This window comes from Entamoeba histolytica, genomic scaffold, assembly GCF_000208925.1.
Source record: "Entamoeba histolytica HM-1:IMSS scf_1104750518443 genomic scaffold, whole genome shotgun sequence".
Lineage (NCBI taxonomy): Eukaryota > Evosea > Mastigamoebida > Endamoebidae > Entamoeba > Entamoeba histolytica.
In genome coordinates, this window is record NW_001914876.1 from 3,081 (window position 1) to 27,885 (window position 24,805).

The window sequence follows — 24,805 nt, forward strand, 5'->3', positions numbered from 1 at the left end:
TGTCATTAATGGTGCATTTACTTTTGCTGGTTTACTATCTTCTTCTGTAGAAATTGATAATGGCCATAATTTACATGTATGATCAGTTGAACATGTAACAATATATGGTATTTTTGTTGTAGAAACACTAATTCCTTTACAAACTGTGTCATGTGCTTGAATAGTATACAAACATTGTTTTGTTCCAACATTCCATACTCTTACTTCTCCATCATATCCTCCACTTGCCATATATGATATTTCATTTCCTGTTCGAGTTATACATGTTACTCCATCTGGATGTCCTGCTAAATTCCCTATAAATGGTTTAGCAAATATTTTATCTAATTTTGTTGCATTTAGTGCTCGTTTATATTCTCTTGCTTGTGCAAATGGATGATCTTCTTCTTTCATTGATCGTTGAACACGTGCTAAATCATTTGGTAATTCTTTGTATTCTGTAAGAACATTTCGTGTAATTAATTTAAACTTTGTGGGATCAAAACCTTGTGGCTCTGTCATTTGATTTTTCTCTTTCTCTCTTTCTTTCTCTTAAAACCCTTTTTATTTTTATAATCTTTAGAAATATTTTTCTTTATCTTATTTTCTTTAATTATTAACTTCTCTTTTATATCTTATTTATCCAATCTTCTTTTCATTATCTATCATGTTTATATTACCCATTAGTCATTTTCTTCATTCTTTTTGTTTCTTCTTATTCTCTAATTCTTTTCTTATTGGTTATAACTCCTTCCATGTATATACTATCTCATCATTTAAAAGTCTTATTCCAAATTAGCATGTGTTGCATTATGCCTATTCAATGAGTCTTTTAACAACACAATGACTAAGTGTTGTGTGTTTGGTAATAACAGACTCTTATAGTAGTCAAGCTTGTTTAGGCAGATGGTTGTGCAGATAAACTCAATCTAATAAGAATATAAATATGTAAAGAATAATAAAAGTATTTTTGACTAATAATTTATGAAGAGATGGTTGTTGATGAAGTAGATAACAATAAAATTGATTGTTATGATAAAAAAGAACGAAGAAAAAGAAAATCAATGATTAAAAATTAGTGAATAGGATAGTATTGTTAAACGTGAGAATAAAATAGAAATTCATCTTACTTCAGTTTATTCTATACTAAATAATTATTAGTTTCATCACAATTTATAGATTTTAATATTATGATTAAACACTTTACTACTTCATTATTACTTTATTCATGCATACAAACAACTGATTGTTCACAACTACTTTGAATACTTTTATTAATAACATAATCACATTCTGTGAATAAACAAATTAAGCAATATCATACTACGTTTTATAACTCAAACAAATAACCACAAAGAGGTTTTTTAAATAAATGAATATATGAGACATATTGTTGTTAGCATGTGGTTGAGTGATTTGTTTGTAAGATTGGAAAGGAAGTTGTCAGAAATAATATCAAAACATTAAAATGAAACAAAGTGGTAAATGTTCAAGAAATATATAATTTTAATAAGATTAAAAATGGATAGTGTCATACACAATCCTATAAGTTAGTATTCTTTAAGAGTGTTGTAGTGTTTTTCAGTAGTTGTATTATTAATTGATAATCTCTGAAATTGTTACACAAAGAAGTGAATAATACTATTAATAAAATAACTACCAACATTCTTTTCAATTGAGATGAAGAGTTATATTCAAATGCTATGGATATACTCTTTTCATTTGTATATCATTATTTATACATTATAGAGTTATTATTTTTTTAAAAACTAAGTCATCACATCAAGAAAGACGATTTAAACCATATTCACTTTAAATAAGGTATGTCAAATGAAATAAAATGTGTTGAACGAAATAGTTTACATAACTCTTGACATAATGAAAATATAAATACTGATAACCCATTTGTTTTTTATTTGATATTTGTTTAATTGGCATGTTTCAAACACTTCTTTTGTTCAGATAATCAATTATTTCATTAACTGATTTTTATCATTTTTTCTTCTCAACTTCTTTCCCTTTATTCAAACCATATTCTTGATATTTGTTAATTTCTTTAGACTTATTATCACATCTGAAGAAGTAATGTTCTCAGAATGATGTATTTGTTTATAGAATAAGTGATATTAATAGGTCATAAAGAATAAAGTACCGATTTACTAATGGGTGTTGGAATAGGAGCTGAGGTGAATGAACAATATCTCTCAAAACATTTTTTACTTAACTCCGAAGTGGTTGGTTGTATGTTAATATCAATTAATTATTGATGAACAAAACTCAGAGCAATAATTTCACATTTTACTAACGAAACAGGAAATATTAATTGAAGTTAATGATGTACATGTACAAAAAATCATTTCATATTTTATTAATTTTGATGATATATGTATTGTTGTTAATTCTTTATAAAAACAACAACAAATATTCATTTTTATTGGATTAAACTTTTATTAGTATTGTGTTGAATATGTATTTCTTATGCTGTGTATCAATTATTTTTATATTCATTTAATTCTTCTTTCTCTTCTAAATATGTTCAATAACTCACTTCATATTATATTACATATTTAAATATTCTTCTGTATTTAAACATTTCATCATCTTCATTATAAATATGAAATTATTCAATATCAGCAAATAATCTTCTTAGATAATAATTCAATGAAAATATTCATATTTCATTAAAATGTTTTAATGTCTATTTCTACATTAATATAATTATTAATATCATCAAATTACATTAACACCAATATATAATGTGATTCATGACTTACTGTTTATTTGATTTCTATCCATTCTTCTTTTATTTTAATTGATGTTAGAATATCATCTTTAAATTTTAAAATTCTTAATATTGATTTGATTGGTCAATTTTTACCACGTCATTTTTATTTTTAGAAATTGATACATTCTATTTTTAATGAAATTTTATTACATTGTTATTTGATACTTCGTATGTAATTATTTCAAATTCTAGATTAAATTATTAGATTGGTAGAACTCATGAGTTTATTTTTTGATTCGTAAAAAAAGATTATTTGAAATATTTATTGATTAGATTTATAAAGTGTGTTGTCATAAAAACAAAATGAATAAGAATAAAATAAATTCTAAATATTTAAAAATAGATAATATAAAATAAAAGCTTCATTAACAAACAAACATCAATTTCAACACTTAAAATTGAAATTATAACATTAGACTAATAGTGTTTCTCAATAAATTTCTTGTTATTTCTTTATATTGTTATTTACTTTAATAACAGATACAAAAATAAACATGAACTCAAAATATCTTACAACATAATGTATTATTGTTAATAATACAATCTAATTATAATTAAACAGTAAATGAAACAGAGTAATAAAATAACAAACAAATAAAAAGTATTAAATTATTTATTCATTATTTATTTTATGCTCTTTGTTTTTCATATTTATTATAAAATTTTATATCCTTTATTCATTTATTTCTTTTGAACATAATCTTTATTTCTTTCTTTTCTTTTTATTACCAATTTCTTTAACTTACTCTATTTCTTTTATTATAATTGAATATACTTCTTATTCTATATTATCTTTTTTTCTTTTCTTTCCATATTTCTATTTCATTATATCATTCTTTTTCAATTTTCTTCATATTGTCTTATTTTCATTTTATTTTCATTCTTTAATCCTCTATATTTCATATTTACATTATCTTATCAAACACATTCTATTTATTCTGTTTTTACATTCAATTTCATATCTTATTTCACTTTTATTCACATTTTCAAAGTATTTTATTTATACAACATATTTTAATTTTTAGTCAAATTGACACAGCATTTCTTGTTTGTTCAAGAATAAATAATTCTTTATTTCTTTATGCAAACAATGATAATACTCACTATTCATGGCAACAGCATTTGTTATGTTTTGCATTAGAAAAGCTCATTCTAACTCAATGAAAATCAATTACAAAGAAAAAACAAATGTCAATGAACAAAACGAAATTTGAATTATGCATTAAAACCATCTAAATGTGGTTCATCATCTTCGACAATTGGTTCAACTTCTTCGTCATGTTGATAATTCTCATCATCAGAGTCTTTCTTTTGTTCTTTAGATTTCATGTAATAAGCCAATAAAACTCCAATAATTGCAATGATAATGAAGAACAACAAGAAACAGCAAACAGTAACTATAATTGCTGTGCTTTGTCCAACTTGAGGATAACATTGTCTCATATATGTTGAATAGAAATATCCAACATCACATTCACAATTTACACCAATACAATATTTGGAAGTGTAATTGCTAATATCAATAGAAACACCTTTTAATGCACCATTTGTTTGCAATTCTGATTTTCCTCCAAGATAAAGAACTTTGTTATTCATTTGGATTGAATATCCAGCATATCCATATGTAGTGCTTCCAGTAGAATTATAAACTAATGCAAATCTTCCTGAGCCTGTAGAAGTTAAGTATTTATCAAAGAAAATTTTTACACCTCCAACACGTTCTTTTGATCCTTCAGAATAACCAAAAAGTCCAATTGCAACAAATGAACCATATGTAGAAATCATTGGAGCGTATAAAGTATTAATTGGAGTTATTGATGATGAATTACCATTGACTTTAACATTTTCAATATAATCAGGTGAACTAAATGAACTACTTGGAGAATTAACTTGAATTCTTCCAACATCAGATAATACGTTATAAACAACATCATGTTGTGACATAACCATTGGGTCATAGTCATAAAGTTGTGTTTTGTTATCTCCAATACTAAACCATTTATAATATGTTAATACTCCACCAGTAGAAATAGAGTAAAGTTCTACCATTGATGTGTTTTTAACTGCAAGATAATCATAACCAACACTTACATATTTACCACATGCTTTATCATATTCTTTAACTAATTGTAATGTTTCATTATAAACAGTTAAATGTCCATTTTTACATACAACTGCATAAACTTCTCTTTTACCTGCAATAAATTCTCTATCAATAACAGCTAATGGTGAATATTCATCAATACCACTAACAGAAACAGTATTGTCTAATACTGGTGTGGCTTTAGTAATATCAAATATCTCTAAATTTTTATTATTTAAGAAAAATAATTTCTTTGATGATGCGGCAATAGTTGGTCGTGAAACTGCTGATGATGACACACTAATAGAAGTTGTTGAAATTGATGGATGAAGACAATCAATTTTTAGTGCATTTCCACTTGAGCTACTTGCTGTATAATGAAGAACATATGTATATTTATATTCTGACTCTTCATCATGAGTCATTGAATAAACAACCTCTGACTGTGGGTCTTTTTTCCAGTCTACAGTTTCGAGTGTGATTGATTTACATAAAGTGATGTATAACACAAACAATAGTATCATTTGATTTTTCTTTTTTTTTTTAAGTTCATCATTTTTTTGTTTTTTATTAAATCACTTTTTAATTACACAAATTCTCTGTTTCTTTTCGGGATAATTTTTCTTGATTCTATTTTTAGAACAGAAAAACAAAAATATAATGATAAAAATATTTTTATGTTATATATATCACAAAATAAGAACATAAAAATGAAAAGAACATGATTATCAGATTGTTAATCATCGAAGAGACATTGAATAATATCAGTATTGATATTAGATTGATTAAATTTTGATTCAAGAGATTGTATAATAGGTTGTATCTCTAAATTAAAGTTTGAGATAGCATCTTTTAACATCAATAAAAGACTTTTACCAACAATTGATTGATTTAAAGATTCTTGAAGAACAATAATAATACATTCAATACTCTGTTCAAATTTACCACTGTATGCAAAAAGAAATGATGTTGTAGTGTAAAGTTTCATTCTTTTGCTTAGTTCAATTAGTTCATCAAAATAAACTTCATCCCAATGTTGAACTTGTTGAATAAAACTCGAACATTCATCAATACTATCTAGTTTATTTTCTGTTTTTAGGTAATTTGAATATCTAATCATTAATGCTTTTGCATAAAGTGTTCTTCTTAATTTACAGAATGCAAGGTCATAAAAAATAGGGAATGAAGAATGAAATAAAGGATTTTTGTCAGCAAGAAATTCTATGAGTTGGTCTAATTCTGAAGTAGTAAATTTAAAAAGCTTTTCATTAATAACCTGTAGTGCATAAATAGAAGGATGATGACTAAAACAATAAAAGAATACTTTCAGAATAAGTTCTATAGGTAATTCATTTAATACAATTCTAGAAGATAATGCACAACTAATATGTTCAATAGGACATGAAACAAAAAGTGTTTCAAAGGAAATAAAATTAAATCCAGTTTTAATTACCCAATCAATATATAGATGAATGAATTGAGGATATTTAATTAATATAGTTAAAATATAATTTTGAAATTGGGAGGATTGAGTTTTAACAAGACACATTAAAATGAAACTAGCTTCATTAGAACTACAAGTAGAAAGAGTAGATAAAAAGTGTTGGTCATCAGCAATATAAAATTTAATAACTTTAGCTAATTCAATCAATAATAAAACATGAGTATATTTTACATTGTCTATTGCTGTATTTTTATTTTTAATAAAACGATGACAATCATTAATCAATTCATCAAATTCATTTAATTTAAAGTCTAAATTTGATAAATTTAATTTAACTAATGGAAGAGATATTGCATGGTTTAATTTACATAATTGTTGTGCTTTATGAATCATTCCTTTTTCTATATAATATTTACTAACATTTTGAATTAATGTATCTACAGACTGAGTGATTGTAAATAATTGAATTACTGATGTTTCTTGTTCAACAGTTTGAGCATTAAGAAATTTATGACAAAAAATTGCTTCTTTAGGATGAATTTGATGAATGATAGCAACACAGTATTTATTCCAAAGAACACAACCATCGTAGTTGTATTCTGTAGACTTATTAATACCAACACTATCTTTTACTCTAAAATTAGTAAAGAAAGGAAAGACTCCTTGAATGTTAAAATAATTTGAATCAACTCCAAAATTGATTAATTGTGTTGGTGGTGTTTTATCATAAAGATTCATTAATGGAACTACTCCACAACAATGAACCTCATCAGTTAATCTACTAAATTGAAATAGATATTTATTATTAAGAAAGCAAATAGAACTTCTTGGAAAACTTTGACATACATCGAAAAAGAATAAACGTTGATTATAAAAAGAATATAAACTAAGTGACATTTTATGAAAGAATCCTAAACAAGTTTTATTATTGAAATAATGTAATTGAACTGTTCCTTTATCTTTTATAATAAATAAAGACAATAAAGAAGGATCAATATCTTTTGTAAAAATATTAATACACTCTGATGAACGTAATGATTTTATTTCTAATTGTTGACAACAAACTGAAGTCATTTCTTTATCCATTTCAAATACTAATACAAGAAATGTTGCTATTTTATTTACATTTGAATCTTCAGTACAAAGTAATGCTTCTTTTATTGCTATTGTTCCATTAAAATTTAAAATTTTTAATATTGATGATGTTATTAAATCAAAGAAAATAATAATTCCTTCTGTTGATACAATAATCCCTACTCCTGCATTTCTTGTTGTCCAAATAAGAAATGATGCAATTGTTTTTGGTAATGTTTGATGTTTAAATGTAATTGAACTACCAACTTTAATTGGTTTATTAATTGAAGGTAAAACATTCAGAATTAATTCACTTTTTGATTTTGATAACCCAATTCGGGATTTTTGTTGACTAGTTTTTTCTAAGAAATGTTTAGCTGATTTTTTCTCATATAATTTTGTTTTACAACACCATTCAATTGGAACAAAGAAATAATAATAATCTTCACTCAATATTACAACTTCCTCTCCATGTTCTGTAAATTGAATAAAAACTCTTTTATAATTATTGATTTGATTATCTATTATTACTTCTTGTACTTTATATGATGGTGAATATTGTTCATAAAGATACATATATAATTTATATTGTATTTTATTATTATTAATTCTTTCTTTTCTAATTGTTGCAATTATAAATCTTCCTTCTTCCTTAAAATATTGTGAATTTGTGTATTTAATAGTTTCTATCCATTATTTATGTTTTATTTTTCACAAAATATTCTTCTCAAACGTATCAATTTGTCCTTTCGGTATTGTGATGGGACATTGTCACTTTTTAATAACAATTCGGTTTCAAAAATATGTGGATCAATCTCCATAACGTATTAACCACAATGAAATTCTTTTATTAGTTCTTTCCTTTAAATATTTTCCATCTTTATATTCTTTCTTTTCTAAAAGTTGAGATTAATAATGAAAATCAAAAATCAAAAGCCAAAAACACAAAATACTTTTAGATAAAAAAAAAAATTAAATCCTTCAGATGATTAAATAAGGAAGAAACTTGAAAAAATGAAAATTCACTAAAAAAAAAAGAAGATAGCAAGAAAACAAAATAAATATGAATGAAGAAAAGACACCACTAATATCAAAACCAATCCATAATAAACTAAGAAAGATTGTTATTAGTGCTGGAAATTGTTATCATGAGAATTATCATAATTTAGTATCTAATAAAGTAAAAACATCAAAATATAATCTTTTCACATTTCTTCCATTAGTTTTATTAGAACAATTTAGAAAATTAGCTAACATTTATTTTCTTATAATTTCAATCTTTCAAGTTATTCCAGGATTGTCTCCTACTGGAAGATTTACTACATTGCTTCCTTTATGTATTGTTATTATTGTTTCTATGATTAAAGAATTTTATGAGGATATTAAACGTCATAAAGATGATAAGACAATTAATACAAAAAAAGTTCAATGTTGGAAGAATGAAGAATGGAAACAAATTCAATGGAAAGATATTAAAGTAGGAGATATTCTTCTTGTTAAAAGAAAAGAGGCAATTCCTGCAGACATTCTTCTTCTTTCTTCTTCAGAACCAAATGGAAGTTGTTATGTTGAAACAAGTCAATTAGATGGAGAAACAACATTAAAGATAAAAGAGAGTTTAACAAGTACACGAGTATATCAAATTGGAATGAATCATAATGAAAAACATGAAATTGAAGTTGATGAACCTAATCCTGATTTATTTTCTTTTAAAGGAAAAATAATTGGAAAGAAACAAGAAGCTATTGGAATAGATCAATTAGTATTACGAGGAAGTATTATTGAAGACACAGAATGGATAATTGGTGTAACTGTATATATTGGGAATGAAACTAAACAATTACAAAACGCAAAAGGAATTAAGATTAAACGAAGTTCAATTGAAAGAACAAGTAATGTTTTTGTTATTGGGATGTTTATTTTAGAATTAACTTTTGCATTAATTTCAACGATAATGGGAACTATTTGGAGAGTAAATAATAAATATTATTGGTATTTAGAAACTCAAGATAAAGTAATTCCTAATTATATTACTACATTTATTACATTTGTTATTTTATATAATAATCTTGTTCCAATTTCATTATATATTTCATTAGAAATTGTAAGAATAGGACAAGCTTATTTTATTAATCATGACTTTGATATGGTTCATAAAGGTAAATTTGCTGAAGTACGTACATCAAATCTAAATGAACAATTAGGATTAGTTGATTATATTTTTGCTGATAAAACTGGAACATTAACACAAAATTTAATGGAATTTAAAACTTGTTTTGTTGATGGAGTTGTTTATGGCTCAAAAAATAATGAACCTCCATTAATCAAAAACACATCATCTTTAAGTTTGGGTGATGAATCACATATTGATAATTCTAGTTATGAAATACAAGAATTTGATGATCGGAAATATGTTAATTTCAATCCAACTCAAATAAAAAATGATGCAAAATATACTAAACATGTCAATGACTTTTTAAGAACTCTTGCACTTTGTAATACAGTCACAATCAATACTCATACTATTCATATAACTTATCAGGCATCAAGTAATGATGAAGCTGCATTAGTTCATGCTGCATCTTGTTGTGGATTTGAATTATGTGAAAGAACTAATGACAAAATGGTAATTAACAACCAAATAACAAATGAAAAAGAAGAATATAAATTACTTCATATCATTCCATTTGATTCAGATAGAAAAAGAATGAGTGTAATTGTAGAAAGAAATGGCTGTATTATGCTTTATATCAAAGGAGCAGACACTACAGTATTACCTCTAACTAAAACAAATCAACAAGAAATGGAACAAATTCAAAATCAAATAGACTCATTTGCACTTGAAGGGTATAGAGTTCTTGTTGCTGGAGTGAGAAACATTACTAATATCTATGAAAAATGGAAAATAATGTGGGAAGATGCTATTAATAATGTTAAAGAACGAGAAGAACTTATTATAAAAGCTTCTCAAAGTATTGAACAAGAAATAGAAATTGTTGGAATTAGTGGAATTGAAGATAAATTACAATCTGGTGTCACTGAAGCTATTGAAAAATTAAAAGAAGCAGGGATTAAAGTATGGGTATTAACAGGAGATAAAAAAGAAACAGCATTTAATATTGCAAAATCATGTAATTTATTTAAAGAAGATGTTTTCACTATTAATGGGATGACATTAAATGAAGTTAAAGAACAAGTTAAGCAATCAATTTGTTTAAATGAACGAAATTATATTATTGATGGAAGATGTATTGAATTAATTGTACAATTAGAAAAAAATATATTAAAAGAAATGTTAATGAATGCAGAAGCTGTTGTATGTTGTAGATGTGCTCCATCACAAAAAGCAAAAATTGTAGAAGAAGTTAAAAGATTTGGAGGAACAACACTAAGTATTGGAGATGGTGCAAATGATTGTTCAATGATTAGAGCAGCACATGTTGGAATAGGAATATCTGGAGAAGAAGGATTACATGCTGTTCGATCATCTGATTATGCAATATCACAATTTCGTTTTCTTGTTAAATTACTTTTAGTACATGGACGTTACAATTACAGAAGATTATCATATGTTATTTTATATTCATTTTATAAAAATATTGTTATGTATCTCACACAATTCTCATTTCTATTCTTTAATGGATATTCTGGAACTTCATTATTTGAAAATTGGACACTCTCTATCTATAATGTATTATTTACATTATTGCCTATTATTGTCTTTGGTATTTTTGATCGTGATGTATTACCAGAAACATTAATCATGAAACCACATCTTTATAAATCCATTAAATCATTATTTAGTTACAAAACATTATTATTATGGGTTATAGAAGCATTAATAGTTTCTACAATGGTATTTTTTATTCCTTTTTCAGTATGTATAACTGAAAATAATACAATGAATGGATTAGGATTTGGTATGTATGGATTTGGTTATATTGTTTATACAATTGTTATGTTAACAGTTACCCTCAAAGTAATATTGTTTTCACATGAATTTAACTTTATCCAATATATAGCTTATGGTGGTAGTTTAATATTTTATTTTGGATGGGGATTTGTGTATGGTTTAATTACATGGATTCCTCCATTTACTATTGGATGGGATATGTTTGGTTTAATTTATCAATTAATATTAACTCCTTCATTCTATCTTCTTATCTTACTTCCACCTTTGTTACTTGGTGCAAAAGAAATGGTAGTATTATTTGTGAAGACTGTAGTTAAGAAAGATGAGAAACGAATGAGTGAAGAAGCGGATGATAAATTCAGAAAAACCAAAAAACGATTTAATGATGTACCAAAAAATGACAAAGAACTTTTCTTAATTGCAACTTCAACCCATTTTGTTCAATGAACATCTCTTAATAAAAGAAATAACTGAATTATTTGTTTTCATTTCTGTGGTTGAGATGATAAGATTGTATCTTTAATAATGAGTTATCACACCCAAAATGAAAAGACAAATATATATAAAGAGATGATAATTAAAAAAATAATGTTGCGAATTGATGATTTGGCATTTTAAACAATTAAACCAATTCACACAAGAAGAAGTAGACCAAGTTTATACAATCAGAAAAGAAGTTTTTTCTGAAGGTGGAGAAAAAGATCTTGGACATCCACCTATGGACGAAAGTGATCAATATTGCTATCATTCATTTGGTTGGGATGAAAATGGTATTGTTTGTTATTGTCGTGTTATTCAAGAAGAACAAGGAATATATAAAATTGCACGTGTTCTTGTCCATCAAAACCACAGAAGAAAAGGAATGGGACAAAAACTGATTAATTATACTTGTGATCAAATAAAGAATTTATTTGATGGTAAAAAAGTGATTCTTTCAGCATTAGAAGATATTCACACAATGTATTTGAAAATAGGATTTAATAAAACTGGGTCTTTCTGTGATTTCAATGGAATTCCTGCAATAGACATGCAAAGAGAACTTTAAATTGATTTCTTTCTTTTATAAAAAGTCATTATTCTATATAATAAGATTTTCTAATTCTTAATAAACAAATTTAGTGTTTGTTCATTGTTAAAGGTTTTTTTAACTTTAATATTGAATCATTTATTTAATCATGTCTATTTTGGATATTGTAAATTACCCTCAAATATAAAAATGAATTAAATTTAAAAGATGTAAGAATGAATGAAAAATTATAACAAAGTAAATTGTTGATTATAAATCTATAAACTTCTTCCAAATTAAATGTTTAATAAACCTTTTAAGAAGAAATAGAGAAATTAACTTGATAAAAGATTTTGTTTATTTCAAGAATTTAGTGTTATTTAATTATTAAAAATAAGACTTATAAAGAAATGAAATAAATCAATCAATCACTTATCTTTTCTTTCACCTTGAATTTATGATAGTTTCCGTTTTAATTAATATTAATCATTTTGTTTAAGAGCCATAGCCCGTTGATATAATTTGATGTGCATGAAATAACCATGCATGTAAGGTCGTAAATATTCAGAACCAATGAATGAATCCATTCCAAGGTCATGTAATTCTTGTTTAGTAACAAAATGAAAATCATCATAAACTGCAGTTGGCTCATCTTCTAATTCTTCTGTTAAATTTTCCAAGAAACTACACCATGAAGGTGCAATTCCTAATGAAGGAATATAATATATCTGTAATTTAGAGAAATCACCTGCAAGAACACATAATCCAGAGTCTTTTGCAATAGCAACATCAGTAATAACAGATCTTCTATTAGCTTCAAGTGGAACAACTAATTTACCATTAGATTTATTAGAGAAACGAACAATATTTGCATCAGCAGTAACTAAGAATTCACCATTTTGTGTTGTATGATATAATGTTTTAACAATAGGAATTCTATTTTGATGATAACTAGATAAAATTGGTTTTGAAGAACGTAAGTCATAAGTAAGAACATTACCATTAGATGTTCCTACTGTCATTTGAAGATTCCCATCATATGCAATTGAAGTTACATCAATGGATGTCAATGTTTTACCATTTACATCCAATTTATTCACAACTCCTGCATTAACATCTAATACACTAACTTCTTCTTCTGTCATTGGATCTATGACGCTAACAATTCCACCTTCACATCCACAAAATAATAATTGATATTTTTCTGATATGTCAAGACAATTAACAACATAATTCATTGGAATTGATTCATAAAATTTACCTTCATATAAATTGATAATATCTAAATTATTTGGAGTAGCAATATATGTATTACAATTACTTGGTAAATACTTAAAATCTCTTCCTGTTTTTGGAACTTTAATTTTACATTGAATTCCTCCTTTATTATGAAATTCAATTGTTTTATCAGTTAATAAAAACATTAATTTTGAATAGTCTTCCTCAAGAAACTACACCAATTAATTATAAATTTTATTTTTTGATTATATTATTATTTAAATAACTATTAAAACAAACTTCAAATTTGGTAATTTCAGCATCTAAATTTCTTTCAAATTTCTGTGATAATTGATCTAATTCAAACATTCTAATCCTTGGTGGATACATTCCAGTAGCACCAAGAAATTGTCCATCAGGAGAAAACTTAACGTTTTGAGAATTTACTGGAAATTCAGTGTCTTGAATTAATTCAATTCTTTTTTGGAAATCTTCATCTTTTCTTAACTCTTTTTTCTTTTTTTGACTTAACCATTGTGGTAGTGTTTTTCCTGCTGTTAAATTATATACTTTCACACCACCAGTCTCCGTTGTTTTCATTACCAATTGTTTTTCCTAATTCCTTTTTTAGGGTTATTTTTATAGTTTTCAATAATTTTTTTCCAATTTCTTTTTGATGTTTTAAACCAACAACTAAAACACTCACTTATTCATTGTCCAATTTATAATTCTTCAAAATGTTTGTTAAGTCGTCATTTGTTGCAATTTCATCTTCTTCTTTATCATCTATGATGAATGGGTTAATTGGTTTTAGTTCTGGTTCATTAAGACATTGTAAGACTTTATCAACATTATCATTACTTACAATAACACGTAATTTACCTTTAGACTTTACTTTGCTTTTGTCAATCTCAATATTCTTTCCAGACTCAATCATTTTTTTAATATCTTCTGGAGATTGATCTTCAATTTTCTCAAATTCTTCTTTGTTAATCATTTTCTTGACAAGATCCAAGAATTTATAATCATTATTAATTATCTTTTTTCTTAGGAATTCTAAGACATCAGTTTCTTCTATTTCATCACTTCCATCTTCTATCTTCTTTATTTCTTTAGTTTGTTCTTCTTTTTTCTTTTCATTAATATCCTCTTCATGTAATTGTAATGTACCAAGTAATTCATCATCACTTTCTTGGTCATTATCTTCTTCTTCATTCTTTTCAGAGTAAGTGTTATAAATTGTATTGTTTTGTTGTTGTAAGGCAACTATGGCATGTGTTTTTTCATCATTAGTGAGAGGTAATTTGTCAATGAATATGTCCATTCCAAAATCGAATGCAGGAAGAAGTGTAGTAAGTTTGAGACGATATTCTGGATGGGTAGCAATTGGATTTCCTTTTAGAGATACTTCAACTAATGAGTACATTTTTGAGAAAGTCTCTTTGAGATGGTTATAATCAAAAATCTTGTTATTTTGAATTGATAAATTCACTAGATTGAAATAGGATGATAAATTAGTAATAGACGTGATTGAATTGTGATCGAGATTCAACGTTGAAATGGAACCAACATATCTTGATTTAATACGTTGAATTTTATTATTTGATATTAACAATGTATCTAATGGTCTATCTGCAATATTTTCCAATACACTAATGGAATTATAACTCAAATCTAACCATTCTAACTTTGGAAAATGTGTTTGGTTAAAGACTTTTGGAGGGATTTTAGTAATACCACAATTTCGAAGTGCAAGTTTTTTTAGTTGTTTCCAAGGACATTCAGGTTGAAGAAAGAGACTTATTTGTATTGAAGGAATAACACAACCAATAATTTGGAGGTTAATCAATTCATCTTTTAAATTTCCGAATTGTAAGTTGAGTTGACAATGAAGATTTTCTATAATAAGTTGTTTAAGATGAACAAAATTGCAAAATTGAAATGGTAAAATGATATTGGGTTTATTTGATATTTCTTTTGGACAAACAATTCGAAGTGCATTTAACGTTTGAAATGGAGATACAGTACTTGTTAGAAGTTCTTGTGATTCTCCATATGCTTCATTTGTCATTCCATTAAATAACTCGACAATTGGAGCAGAAATTGTTGTTATTGGATTTGATGAAACAATAATTTCTTTTTGTTCTATATTTGTTTGTGAAAGATATTTAATAACAAATTGTTGAATAGACTCTTGTAATTGTGTTTGTTTCATAACGTCTTGTCAGTTGTCAGTATCATTTTCAGTTTTTCTTTTTTTTTAGTTCAAAGTTAATGAAAAATTCCAACAACATCATTATCAATGTTGATTAACAAGTAGTTATTAACATAATTTAATCACAAAAAAAAAGAAATAACAATTACATTTATTCTAACACAACATTAGGACATCCACTAATATCAAAATGACATTGAGTATTTTCACCATCAATTTTTAATTGTTTTAGTTCAGTACAATTAATAAGTTTAACATTTTTAACAGATTTACTTATTTCTAATGTTTTAATATTACATGAATAAAGAGAAATAGATTCAAGATGTTTTGTTTGATTTAAAGGACTTAACGATGTTACTTTACAATACTTTAATTCTACAGAAACAATAGATTCTGGAAGATGAATACATGATTTTTTATAATGAAACATTCTTAAAAAAGTGAGTTGTGTAAGAGAAGCTAATCCTAATGGATGATATTCTGGATTTGGAAGATCAGAGTCTTCTTGATCATCTTCTTGGTCATAAGTAACTTCTAATCTTTTTAAAGACAAAGGAAATCCAACAATTCTTTTTCTTCGTTCATATGATTGAAAAACTAAAGAAGTTAAATTCGTTAGATTACATAAATTGTATTGTGTTCTTTTCTCTAATGTAGATTCTTTAAATACTAATTGTCTTAATTCAACTTGATTTTCTACTTCAAGAGGTAATTGACCAGTGATACTAAGTTTATATGTATTTTTTGGAATAAAACTATAAGGATTAGCATATCTTAAAGTAATAGTAGGACAATATAATTGAATAAATTTGAATTGTTCTTCATTTAATTTGTTTATCTCTCTTTGTTCATTACCATTCTCATTTAATTCTTCTTGTTCATAATAATTGTCATCAATACAATACCCTTTTGAACATATTCCTGAAGATAATAAAATATCACTTGTTTTTGCTTGTGATACAAGTAATGGATCATCTAATACAATTTTCCATTGTGTTGGTAATAATTGTTTTATTTCAATAATTTGTTCATAACAATATGCTTTACTAATAATTATAAATCCAATTTCAGGATTGAATAATTTAGTAAATGTATTAAGTACTTCTTTATGTTTGTTATTTGTTAAATCTGATGAACTGATGATTAAATGCTTTACACTAAATGTTGAAACAATTTCATGTATTTTTTCTTGAGTTAATACTTTAGCAAGAGCATCACAAATAACATTAATTGATTTGACTTGTTTTGCTCTTTCAAATATTCCTTGAAGACGAAGAATGTCTTGTCCAAGAAAATGGGGATATACATATCTTACTGTTGTAAATTGAGAACATAAAGCAGCTATACCTTCCCATTGAATTGCATCATCTGTATCTTCAATACTCACTTCAATATTTTTATTTAATGCATATTTAATACCAACAGCATTGATAATATCATTAATTTTACCTTTAATTGTCTTTAAATTAGGTGATAATATAATTTCTTTTTTAGTAAATGAATGATTGATATTGGTGTTAGTTGTTAGTGTTGTAATGACTTTTTGACATTTCTTATTAATCATTGTAAAAGTTATTAAATCATTAATTGATCCTAAATATTGGATTATAGAACGTATTTCCACATTCCCCAATAAACTATGAATATTATGTTGTGTGTTAATCATAAGAAGTGAATTAATGAGATTTATGAGGATCTAAAAATTAAATACCACAATGAATAGAAGAAGAAATATGATGTAATTCTATTCTTCTTATTTTCTCTTTCCTTCTGACTTAAACAAACAAAAAAAGCACATTCTTCTATTACTATTTTTTTTATCATAATCTACCAACAAAAAAGAGAAGTATTGTTAGTTCATATTCTGTTTCTTTCCATTTAACCCTTCTCCTAGACACCAAACAAACTTTTTTTGTGTTGTCTTCTTTTGTAGAAATTAACCATCTTTCTCATGTGAATTTCATGTGAGTCTAATGTGAACATTTAATCCAGTTTGATATGAACTTTTTTTGAAGAAAAAAGAATAAAGAGTTAATTTAAGATAAGTGTTATATCACATCAACTAATGATATTCATCAATACTTCAGATGATGAAATGACAGCTTTTTGTATATCAAAATAATTAAGCATAAAACTATTGTTCTGAGACAATAATTAGATAAAGATGAAATAAAGTATTTGTAAAAGAAATGCATAATCATCAAAGTTATGTCAAAAATACGTTAATAAAAGAGTAATTATTCTTTTGTTTTATGAAAATAACATTGGTGTTAATAAGCAAAATTAGTCTTATATTTGAATAAATAAAAGAAGATTATTAATAACTAGACATTGTAACTTTCAAAGACTCAAGCAAAATCATCTAAATAGTTAGTGTTATAGAAGTAAAGGAATAATAAATAAAGGTTATTATTATTCTTTGTAGTAATGGATATAATAAATTAGAGTGCTTGGTATTATCTTTACTCAAAATACATTGTTTTTTTGATAATGCAACACTGAATTAATGAATTAAAATATTATGACGATTTTAACATTTCAATTGCTACATAAAGTAGAATAAAAAAGATAAAAAAATATAACTAGTTGGTATTAAAAATTCATATTTTATTTAATTAAATCAATATCATCATCATCTAATGATATAAAATCATCTGAATTTAATTCTTTCTCCGTTTCGTCTTTAAACGTGAATAATTTAGAAAATGTTTTATTTTCAAATGATTTCTTGAAATGTTCATAATCATTAGCATGTTTAACTAAAAAAACTAATGATATTGATGGATCCATCTTAGAATAAAGCATACTTTTATTATCTTTACAAAAGTAACTTTGATATGACCAATCTCCTTTCATATCAATTGCATTTTGTGTTGTGTGAGGATCAAGAAAGTATAAATTAGTTCCATCAAATGTGTGGAAGTAATGAGCATATCCTGGTTTTCCACCAATCATTCCCATACATTGTGGAATATCAAAAATTGTTTTTAATAATGGTTTAAATTCGTTTTCAGGTGATTCTGGACCAAGTCGTAATGGAACAAAGATTATACATGGATTAAATCCCCCACCATCTTTAATCAACTCTTCAATCTTCGATCCAATAATACTTCCTAATTTAGCAACATACCCACGTGTTCTAAAGACTCTCATTTCATTAATATGTTCTGCAGCTATATCAGAAGCAAATGATGGTCCCCACCATTGCCCTTCAGTAACTCCTCTTGTAGATGCTCTTGCAACTAACCTGTGAATAGAAAATAAACTTCCAGTTGAATCTCCAAACAAATTAATAATTGATTTTATATGAAAAATGTTCCTTTCTGTATTTATACAATTATCTTCATATTTCCAGTTATTTCCAAGAACAATTGAAAGAAATGTTTGTGCAAGTGCCATTTGTAATGACCTAATCATACATCCCCATCCTGAGTCTGTAGTTTTTTCTTTAATTAAAGGCATATTTTTTCTGTATGTAATCCAAATAGTATGTTTTACAAAATCATCAATATCTTTTTTATTTTCTCGTTTTTTAGGTACTTCAGTTTCATTTTCTCCCAAGGCAATAGCTTCAATCACATTTAAAGAGCCAACTTCCATGAAAGATGTTTAAATCACAAAATACAAGTTTTTAATCTTATTTTTCTTTTTCATCTTCAAAAAAAATCTTAAAACAAAAAATTCTAAAAGGAATGAAAAGACCAGAAGTAGATATTGTGATTGAGAAAACCTCGTTTTTGATGGAGAAAATGGAATATACTGAACAATATGGTACAATCTACTTTGATCGATTGAAGAGACTAAGACCATTATTAGAAATTTCAGTAAAAAAAGTAGATAGTAATATTTGTATTGTTGAGAAATTATCACATATTCCACAAGGAAGAGTAGCTCTTATTGGTACGTTATTTAAAAAATCAAAAAAGATTCCTACATTGTTAAATCAATACAAAAGCATTAAAAGTGTTGATTCAATTAGTTTTGATGAAGATTCATATGTTGATGACTCAGATACTTGTTATTTAGAAGATATAACAAGTCATGTAAATTTAATTATTGATAAAGATCAATTAGCTCATATAGTCAGTGGAACAGCATTGGCTGTAATTGGAGAATTAAGTAATGATTCATCTTTTGAAATAAAATCAATTTTATATCCTTATGATAAACCAAAACCAACTAAATTAATTGAAGATGAGACTCGTTGTTATATTGCTCTTGTAAATGACATCCAATATTCAAGTGAAAAAAAAGATCTTATTCTTCATAATATCTTATCAAATGAATTACCTTTCCCATTAATTGCTCATGCTATTCTAATTGGAAAACATGTCTCAGACCCTTCTTTCATTCCTCAATATGATTGGTTTTTAAGCTCTGTTTGTAATAATCTCAATATTGTTACTATTCCTTCTCGTGATGATCCAACAAACGCTGTCTATCCTTACCAACCAATTCATCCATCAATATTTGCACATGCATCTTCAAAATCAACATATCACTCAACAACAAATCCATCAATTATATCATTTAATGGTGTAAGAACATTAATATTATCAGGAGATGTTATTCAACATTATATGAAATTGACTACATTCAAAACAGTTAATGAGGTAATTCTACAATTGTTTCAGTGTGGACATTTATGTCCTTGTGCACCATCTACATTCCCATGTTTTCCTGCATCTAGTGATCCTTTTATACTTGAAGAACCATTCCCTGATGTAATAGTAATTGGAGGATTTCCAGAACAATGTGATAGTTTTAATTTCATGGGAAAGACTATTACTATTGTTACTGTACCCTCATTTGCAAAGCAAAAGACTATTATATTATTTGATTTTGAAAACAAATTAATCAAACCAATCAAAATTGATTGAAAATAAATTCAATTGACTGAAATGAGTAAAGCAATGTACTTTTCATCTAATTTTTATTTCAAAGCAACGAACTATTGCAATAACAAATGAATCAAAAAATGAAAGACTTTCAACTGACTTTATTAAGTAATGGTCTTTCTGTTTTGATAATTCATATTTCACAACTGCCTCTATTGTCTTTATAAGTTTTTTTTTTTTTTTTAATGAGACAATCTGTTTATAACAAAAAAAAATTACAAACTATTTTGTGGAGAAAAGAGTTGTAGATTCTTTGAAGATGGATAACAAGGTTCTGTAAAGTGGAGGTACTTCTTTTTATCCACTAAAACAAATTATTACCTAAAAATTAATTAAAATAATAACAAACAAACTGAATAATTCTGGTTGTTTAGAAATTAATAAATCTTTCCCTTCTCTTCCAGAAGTATTAATTGTTCTCACCACCATATTAGTATGATGTTGAACATAGATGGTATAAAGATGAAACTGTCTGGAATACACTTTGTAACTATGACCTGTTCTTCTAAATACTCAATTACCATTAATCTTTACATTAAATACTAACGAAATATAACAAACCGAATAATTCCTATCAATTCATTTCTTGAATTATAAATATGAATCATTGTATTAAATCCAAAACAATAATCAGTGTGATACGTTTCTTGTCCAACTTCATCAATCATTACATAACAAGTCCATCCAATTCCAAGTTCAATTAATTTATATAAGTGATATTGTTTTTTATCCATCTTTTTTGTAGAAGAAAATGAAAGACTTCCCGAAGGATATATTCTTGTTGAAGAACACAACATATACCTTTTAATTGCATTGTCGTTCAATAGAGAGTTAAATTATATGAATGTTATCACTTTCATTGGATGACTTTCTTATCAGATTCCGTTTAATCTTTTTTTTTAATTATCGTTTTGATATGTTTTTATAAGTCTGTCTATTCTCTAGTTCAAATAAAATTTGATAGTACTAACAATTCATGTCTTCATTTAGTCTTATATTGATTCTAATAATATGAATAAACGAAATACACTGTATTAATTCTTGTTTGTATTGTGTCTTGTATGTCAACACTAACTTGTTTTTTTTGTAAATGACATATAGTGTGCTTCGTGAAAATGAAGGTCATTTAGTATTGAAACTTGGTCAAACTACACTCTCTTAATAATTAAATAAATTATTTATTTTAACCAATTGTAATGAATGATTTATGCCATAATTACTCACATGTATTATTCAACAAAAGCTATATTTTGTATTAAATAAATAAATATTACATTGAATAGTATATAGATAAACAACTAACTTAAAAAAACTTCATTTCTTCAAAATAAACAACACCCTTTCTCCTTTTTAGGTTTTTCTATTGTCCAGATTTCTTCTTCTATAGAATATTTATATTCAACTACATTTCTTGTTATTATATCAAAGATTTGATTAATGTTTTCATTTGTTTTAGCACTGCATTCAAGAAATGGACATTTGACACTATCTGCATATTCTATACCGTCTTCTTTCGTTACCTGTCTTTCATTTTCTAAGTCACATTTATTTCCAACTATAATAATTGGAATTACTTCATTCTCATCTTTGTCTTTAACTCGATAAATTTCTTTATAAATTCCTTTCATTTCTTCAAATGATTCTTTTGATGTAATAGAATATATTAATATAAACCCATCGCTCTGCTTTATGTATAAGTCTCTCAATATAGAAAACTCATCTCCACTACACGGATCAGCAACATCTATTATAATAGAAATATCATCAACTTTCATTACCGTTCGATACTCATCTTCAATACCTGGGTCATACATTTGAACAAAATATCCAGAGAAGAATCGGATTAAGACTGAAGTTTTACCAGAATCAATTTTTCCTAATAGAACCAATTTATATGGCTTATCACTAACACTCATTTGAAACTAACTCTTTTATTAGTTTTTTATAAATCGTTTTTATAACTATGTGAATTAATTTGAATTTTTGAATATTCTTTAAAGTATTTAACACCATTACTTCATATCTTTTTATTCGTTTGATTATTTTATTTTTTATTCAAAAAAAAAATGTTTTAGTTATTGTTTTTAATAATGTACTTCCAATTTCATATTCTTTTTATTGTAATTAACACACTGAGTTTTTTTGCTTCACTTTATTTTTGTTGTGTTATTTTTTAAAATTGGATTTAGTTCTAATACCATCTCATCAACTACAGTAATGTTTGATGGGAATAGCTATCTAACAAACCAATGGAACTAAAAGACAGTGATGTTATATGTTTTATTAAGACTAAGCAATGTAATTATTGAAGTGATAGTCTTTTTAATTTTAAAAAACTTCCTCAAAAAACATAAGCCAATTTATATTTCTTTTACTCCTTTTCATTATAATTCCTATTTTTGGGGGATATTCATAACTTGGATTATTAAAAAAGCTTTATTTTAATACGCCATGCCTTCCACCCTCTTTGCTTACAGCGTCATTTCTCATATTCTTGATATTCTTTAGACTTGTGTCATCTATAAAATACTCAATTTGTTATTAAATGTTCAATGAAGAATTAATTACAACAAATCACATTCTGATAACATACTAAATATCCAACAAACTATATTTTCTTCTAAATCACTAGAATAAATAACAATATTCCTATTTCAAAGATAGACTTGCATCTAATGAAATGACAAGAATCTACACCTTTTCAAATTCGTCATTTGACTGAGAAAGAATAAAGATATGTGATAAAACCAATACATTAAAACATAAAACCATTATTTTTGACAAAAGTGTTATTTATAAATCAGTTATTTTTATTATTTAAAAAGAACCAAATTTTCTATTCTATTAACTTCTATGAGTCAATTATAACTACAATACGTGTTTTCAAAGGAATAAACAACAATTCAAATGTCTTAAAATAAACAACAACCCAATAACGTTTTCAATCTCGTTGTGTGTTATACTACTTATTTATTATCTTCTTTTCTAAAACTCTTCAAAAATAATCCAAATCCAATGAGAAAACACTAATTTCAATATTTTAAACAAAGAAAGGAAAGTTCAGGTAAAAAGAGTTTGTTATAAATAAAATTAGATTCAACACCAACAACAATATTTTCTGTGCTTTTTCAATAAGATAAAGAAAAGTACAGAAATAACCTGAAAAAACACGTCAAATGAAATTTACAAAGGGGGGTTGAAAGACTTAAAGCAAATTCCTAAAAATACAATACTTAACATTAACTTTTTATTATTTCTTAATAAAAAAAAAATACTTACCAACTTCATTCATCTTATCATGCAAACCACACAACCTCCTAACACTGAAAAATATGGAATGATGAGAAAATCTCTCAATAGACAACGTCATTACTTTGATTCAGCTGAATGGAGCATTAGAAATAGTTTATCTCCTGAAGCTAAATCTATCAACAAAGAAGAATTTCCAGTTGAGTCACTTCAACCATATGATATTGTTATGTTAACACAGTCTAAGAAAGAACAAACGTCCAGTCCATTTTCAAAGTCTCAGAAGTGTGTACATAATTGAATAGAATTCTGGTGAATGTATTAAAAAAGAGGGTTTGATATAATAAAGAGAAATACAATTATTCATTCTTTTTTATGTGGTGAAGAAATTTAATTTCCTCTCATTAATATTTAATTAATTATTCTTCTTCTTATTCCTTTTTTTTGTAGTGAGAATATAAAAATGATTTTAAACCCAAAAATGACAATACATACTTTTCAATAGAGAATAAATGAAGCTGATTGACTAATACTTTGACTTTCAATTCCATTTGTTAAATTACTCATCACTGAATTATTTCCATCATTTCCAGAAATTACTTCATCAGCTCCACTTGACTCATTTTTTAATTGATCTTTTTCATTTAATGTATTTAAACATTCATTGAGATATCGAATCTCTTCATTGACATCTAATAATTAAATATTGACAATAACTCAATTAAAACAAATAAGAAGAACAAACCTTTAATTCGTTGTTTGATAACTGACATTTTATATAATACTCCTGATTTTTCATTAAAGTTGTTAATACTCAATTGATTAATTTCATTTACTATTTGTTTAAATCTCTTTGTCATTGGTTGACTTGAATTGAAATATATATCAATTAACTGTTGACTTTCTGGTGAAATATAATTTCTTATTTCATCAATAGACTT

The 24,805-nt window shown here is 25.7% G+C and overlaps 13 protein-coding genes across 13 annotated transcripts in view; 3 read left to right on the forward strand and 10 right to left on the reverse strand.

Moving 5' to 3' along the window:
- Nucleotides 1-501, reverse strand: part of EHI_141220 (uncharacterized protein) — a gene marked incomplete at both ends in the record, with an annotated part of 606 nt that extends 105 nt beyond the window's left edge. The window contains one exon of the mRNA XM_001913445.1: nucleotides 1-501. This exon is cut by the window's left edge and continues 105 nt beyond it. Coding sequence (XP_001913480.1) covers nucleotides 1-501 — 501 coding nt within the window.
- Nucleotides 502-3,960: 3,459 nt separating this feature from the next.
- On the reverse strand, nucleotides 3,961-5,371 carry EHI_141330 (uncharacterized protein; the record flags this gene model as incomplete). Its single annotated transcript, XM_644304.2, has 1 exon — nucleotides 3,961-5,371. One exon carries the CDS (start codon nucleotides 5,369-5,371, stop codon nucleotides 3,980-3,982), a length of 1,392 nt encoding a protein of 463 aa, XP_649396.2. The 3' UTR covers nucleotides 3,961-3,979.
- A 187-nt stretch (nucleotides 5,372-5,558) lies between these two features.
- Nucleotides 5,559-8,186, reverse strand: EHI_141340 (uncharacterized protein; the record flags this gene model as incomplete). The annotated part of the gene is made up of 2 exons (XM_644303.2): nucleotides 5,559-8,051; nucleotides 8,099-8,186. The coding sequence occupies 2 exons, from the start codon at nucleotides 8,184-8,186 to the stop codon at nucleotides 5,584-5,586; spliced, it is 2,556 nt and encodes an 851-aa protein (XP_649395.2). The 3' UTR covers nucleotides 5,559-5,583.
- Nucleotides 8,187-8,428: 242 nt separating this feature from the next.
- EHI_141350 (phospholipid-transporting ATPase IA, putative) lies at nucleotides 8,429-11,765 on the forward strand (the record flags this gene model as incomplete). The annotated part of the gene is made up of 1 exon (XM_644302.2): nucleotides 8,429-11,765. The coding sequence occupies one exon, from the start codon at nucleotides 8,429-8,431 to the stop codon at nucleotides 11,723-11,725; it is 3,297 nt and encodes a 1,098-aa protein (XP_649394.2). The 3' UTR covers nucleotides 11,726-11,765.
- Nucleotides 11,766-11,879: 114 nt separating this feature from the next.
- On the forward strand, nucleotides 11,880-12,323 carry EHI_141360 (acetyltransferase, GNAT family; the record flags this gene model as incomplete). The annotated part of the gene is made up of 1 exon (XM_644301.1): nucleotides 11,880-12,323. The coding sequence occupies one exon, from the start codon at nucleotides 11,880-11,882 to the stop codon at nucleotides 12,321-12,323; it is 444 nt and encodes a 147-aa protein (XP_649393.1).
- A 443-nt stretch (nucleotides 12,324-12,766) lies between these two features.
- On the reverse strand, nucleotides 12,767-14,102 carry EHI_141370 (nucleolar protein 10, putative; the record flags this gene model as incomplete). Its single annotated transcript, XM_644300.1, has 2 exons — nucleotides 12,767-13,735; nucleotides 13,803-14,102. 2 exons carry the CDS (start codon nucleotides 14,100-14,102, stop codon nucleotides 12,767-12,769), a joined length of 1,269 nt encoding a protein of 422 aa, XP_649392.1.
- A 106-nt stretch (nucleotides 14,103-14,208) lies between these two features.
- Nucleotides 14,209-15,717, reverse strand: EHI_141380 (uncharacterized protein; the record flags this gene model as incomplete). Its single annotated transcript, XM_644299.2, has 1 exon — nucleotides 14,209-15,717. One exon carries the CDS (start codon nucleotides 15,715-15,717, stop codon nucleotides 14,209-14,211), a length of 1,509 nt encoding a protein of 502 aa, XP_649391.2.
- Nucleotides 15,718-15,868: 151 nt separating this feature from the next.
- EHI_141390 (uncharacterized protein) lies at nucleotides 15,869-17,281 on the reverse strand (the record flags this gene model as incomplete). The annotated part of the gene is made up of 1 exon (XM_644298.2): nucleotides 15,869-17,281. The coding sequence occupies one exon, from the start codon at nucleotides 17,279-17,281 to the stop codon at nucleotides 15,869-15,871; it is 1,413 nt and encodes a 470-aa protein (XP_649390.2).
- A 1,027-nt stretch (nucleotides 17,282-18,308) lies between these two features.
- Nucleotides 18,309-19,317, reverse strand: EHI_141400 (peptidase, C54 family; the record flags this gene model as incomplete). Its single annotated transcript, XM_001913446.1, has 1 exon — nucleotides 18,309-19,317. The coding sequence occupies one exon, from the start codon at nucleotides 19,315-19,317 to the stop codon at nucleotides 18,325-18,327; it is 993 nt and encodes a 330-aa protein (XP_001913481.1). The 3' UTR covers nucleotides 18,309-18,324.
- Nucleotides 19,318-19,409: 92 nt separating this feature from the next.
- On the forward strand, nucleotides 19,410-20,597 carry EHI_141410 (uncharacterized protein; the record flags this gene model as incomplete). Its single annotated transcript, XM_001913447.1, has 1 exon — nucleotides 19,410-20,597. The coding sequence occupies one exon, from the start codon at nucleotides 19,410-19,412 to the stop codon at nucleotides 20,595-20,597; it is 1,188 nt and encodes a 395-aa protein (XP_001913482.1).
- Nucleotides 20,598-20,912: 315 nt separating this feature from the next.
- EHI_141420 (uncharacterized protein) lies at nucleotides 20,913-21,349 on the reverse strand (the record flags this gene model as incomplete). The annotated part of the gene is made up of 3 exons (XM_649531.2): nucleotides 20,913-20,919; nucleotides 20,965-21,120; nucleotides 21,177-21,349. 3 exons carry the CDS (start codon nucleotides 21,347-21,349, stop codon nucleotides 20,913-20,915), a joined length of 336 nt encoding a protein of 111 aa, XP_654623.2.
- A 588-nt stretch (nucleotides 21,350-21,937) lies between these two features.
- On the reverse strand, nucleotides 21,938-22,531 carry EHI_141430 (Ras family GTPase; the record flags this gene model as incomplete). The annotated part of the gene is made up of 1 exon (XM_001913448.1): nucleotides 21,938-22,531. The coding sequence occupies one exon, from the start codon at nucleotides 22,529-22,531 to the stop codon at nucleotides 21,938-21,940; it is 594 nt and encodes a 197-aa protein (XP_001913483.1).
- Nucleotides 22,532-24,362: 1,831 nt separating this feature from the next.
- Nucleotides 24,363-24,724, reverse strand: EHI_141440 (uncharacterized protein; the record flags this gene model as incomplete). Its single annotated transcript, XM_001913449.1, has 2 exons — nucleotides 24,363-24,556; nucleotides 24,610-24,724. The coding sequence occupies 2 exons, from the start codon at nucleotides 24,722-24,724 to the stop codon at nucleotides 24,363-24,365; spliced, it is 309 nt and encodes a 102-aa protein (XP_001913484.1).
- Nucleotides 24,725-24,805: the final 81 nt, after the last annotated feature.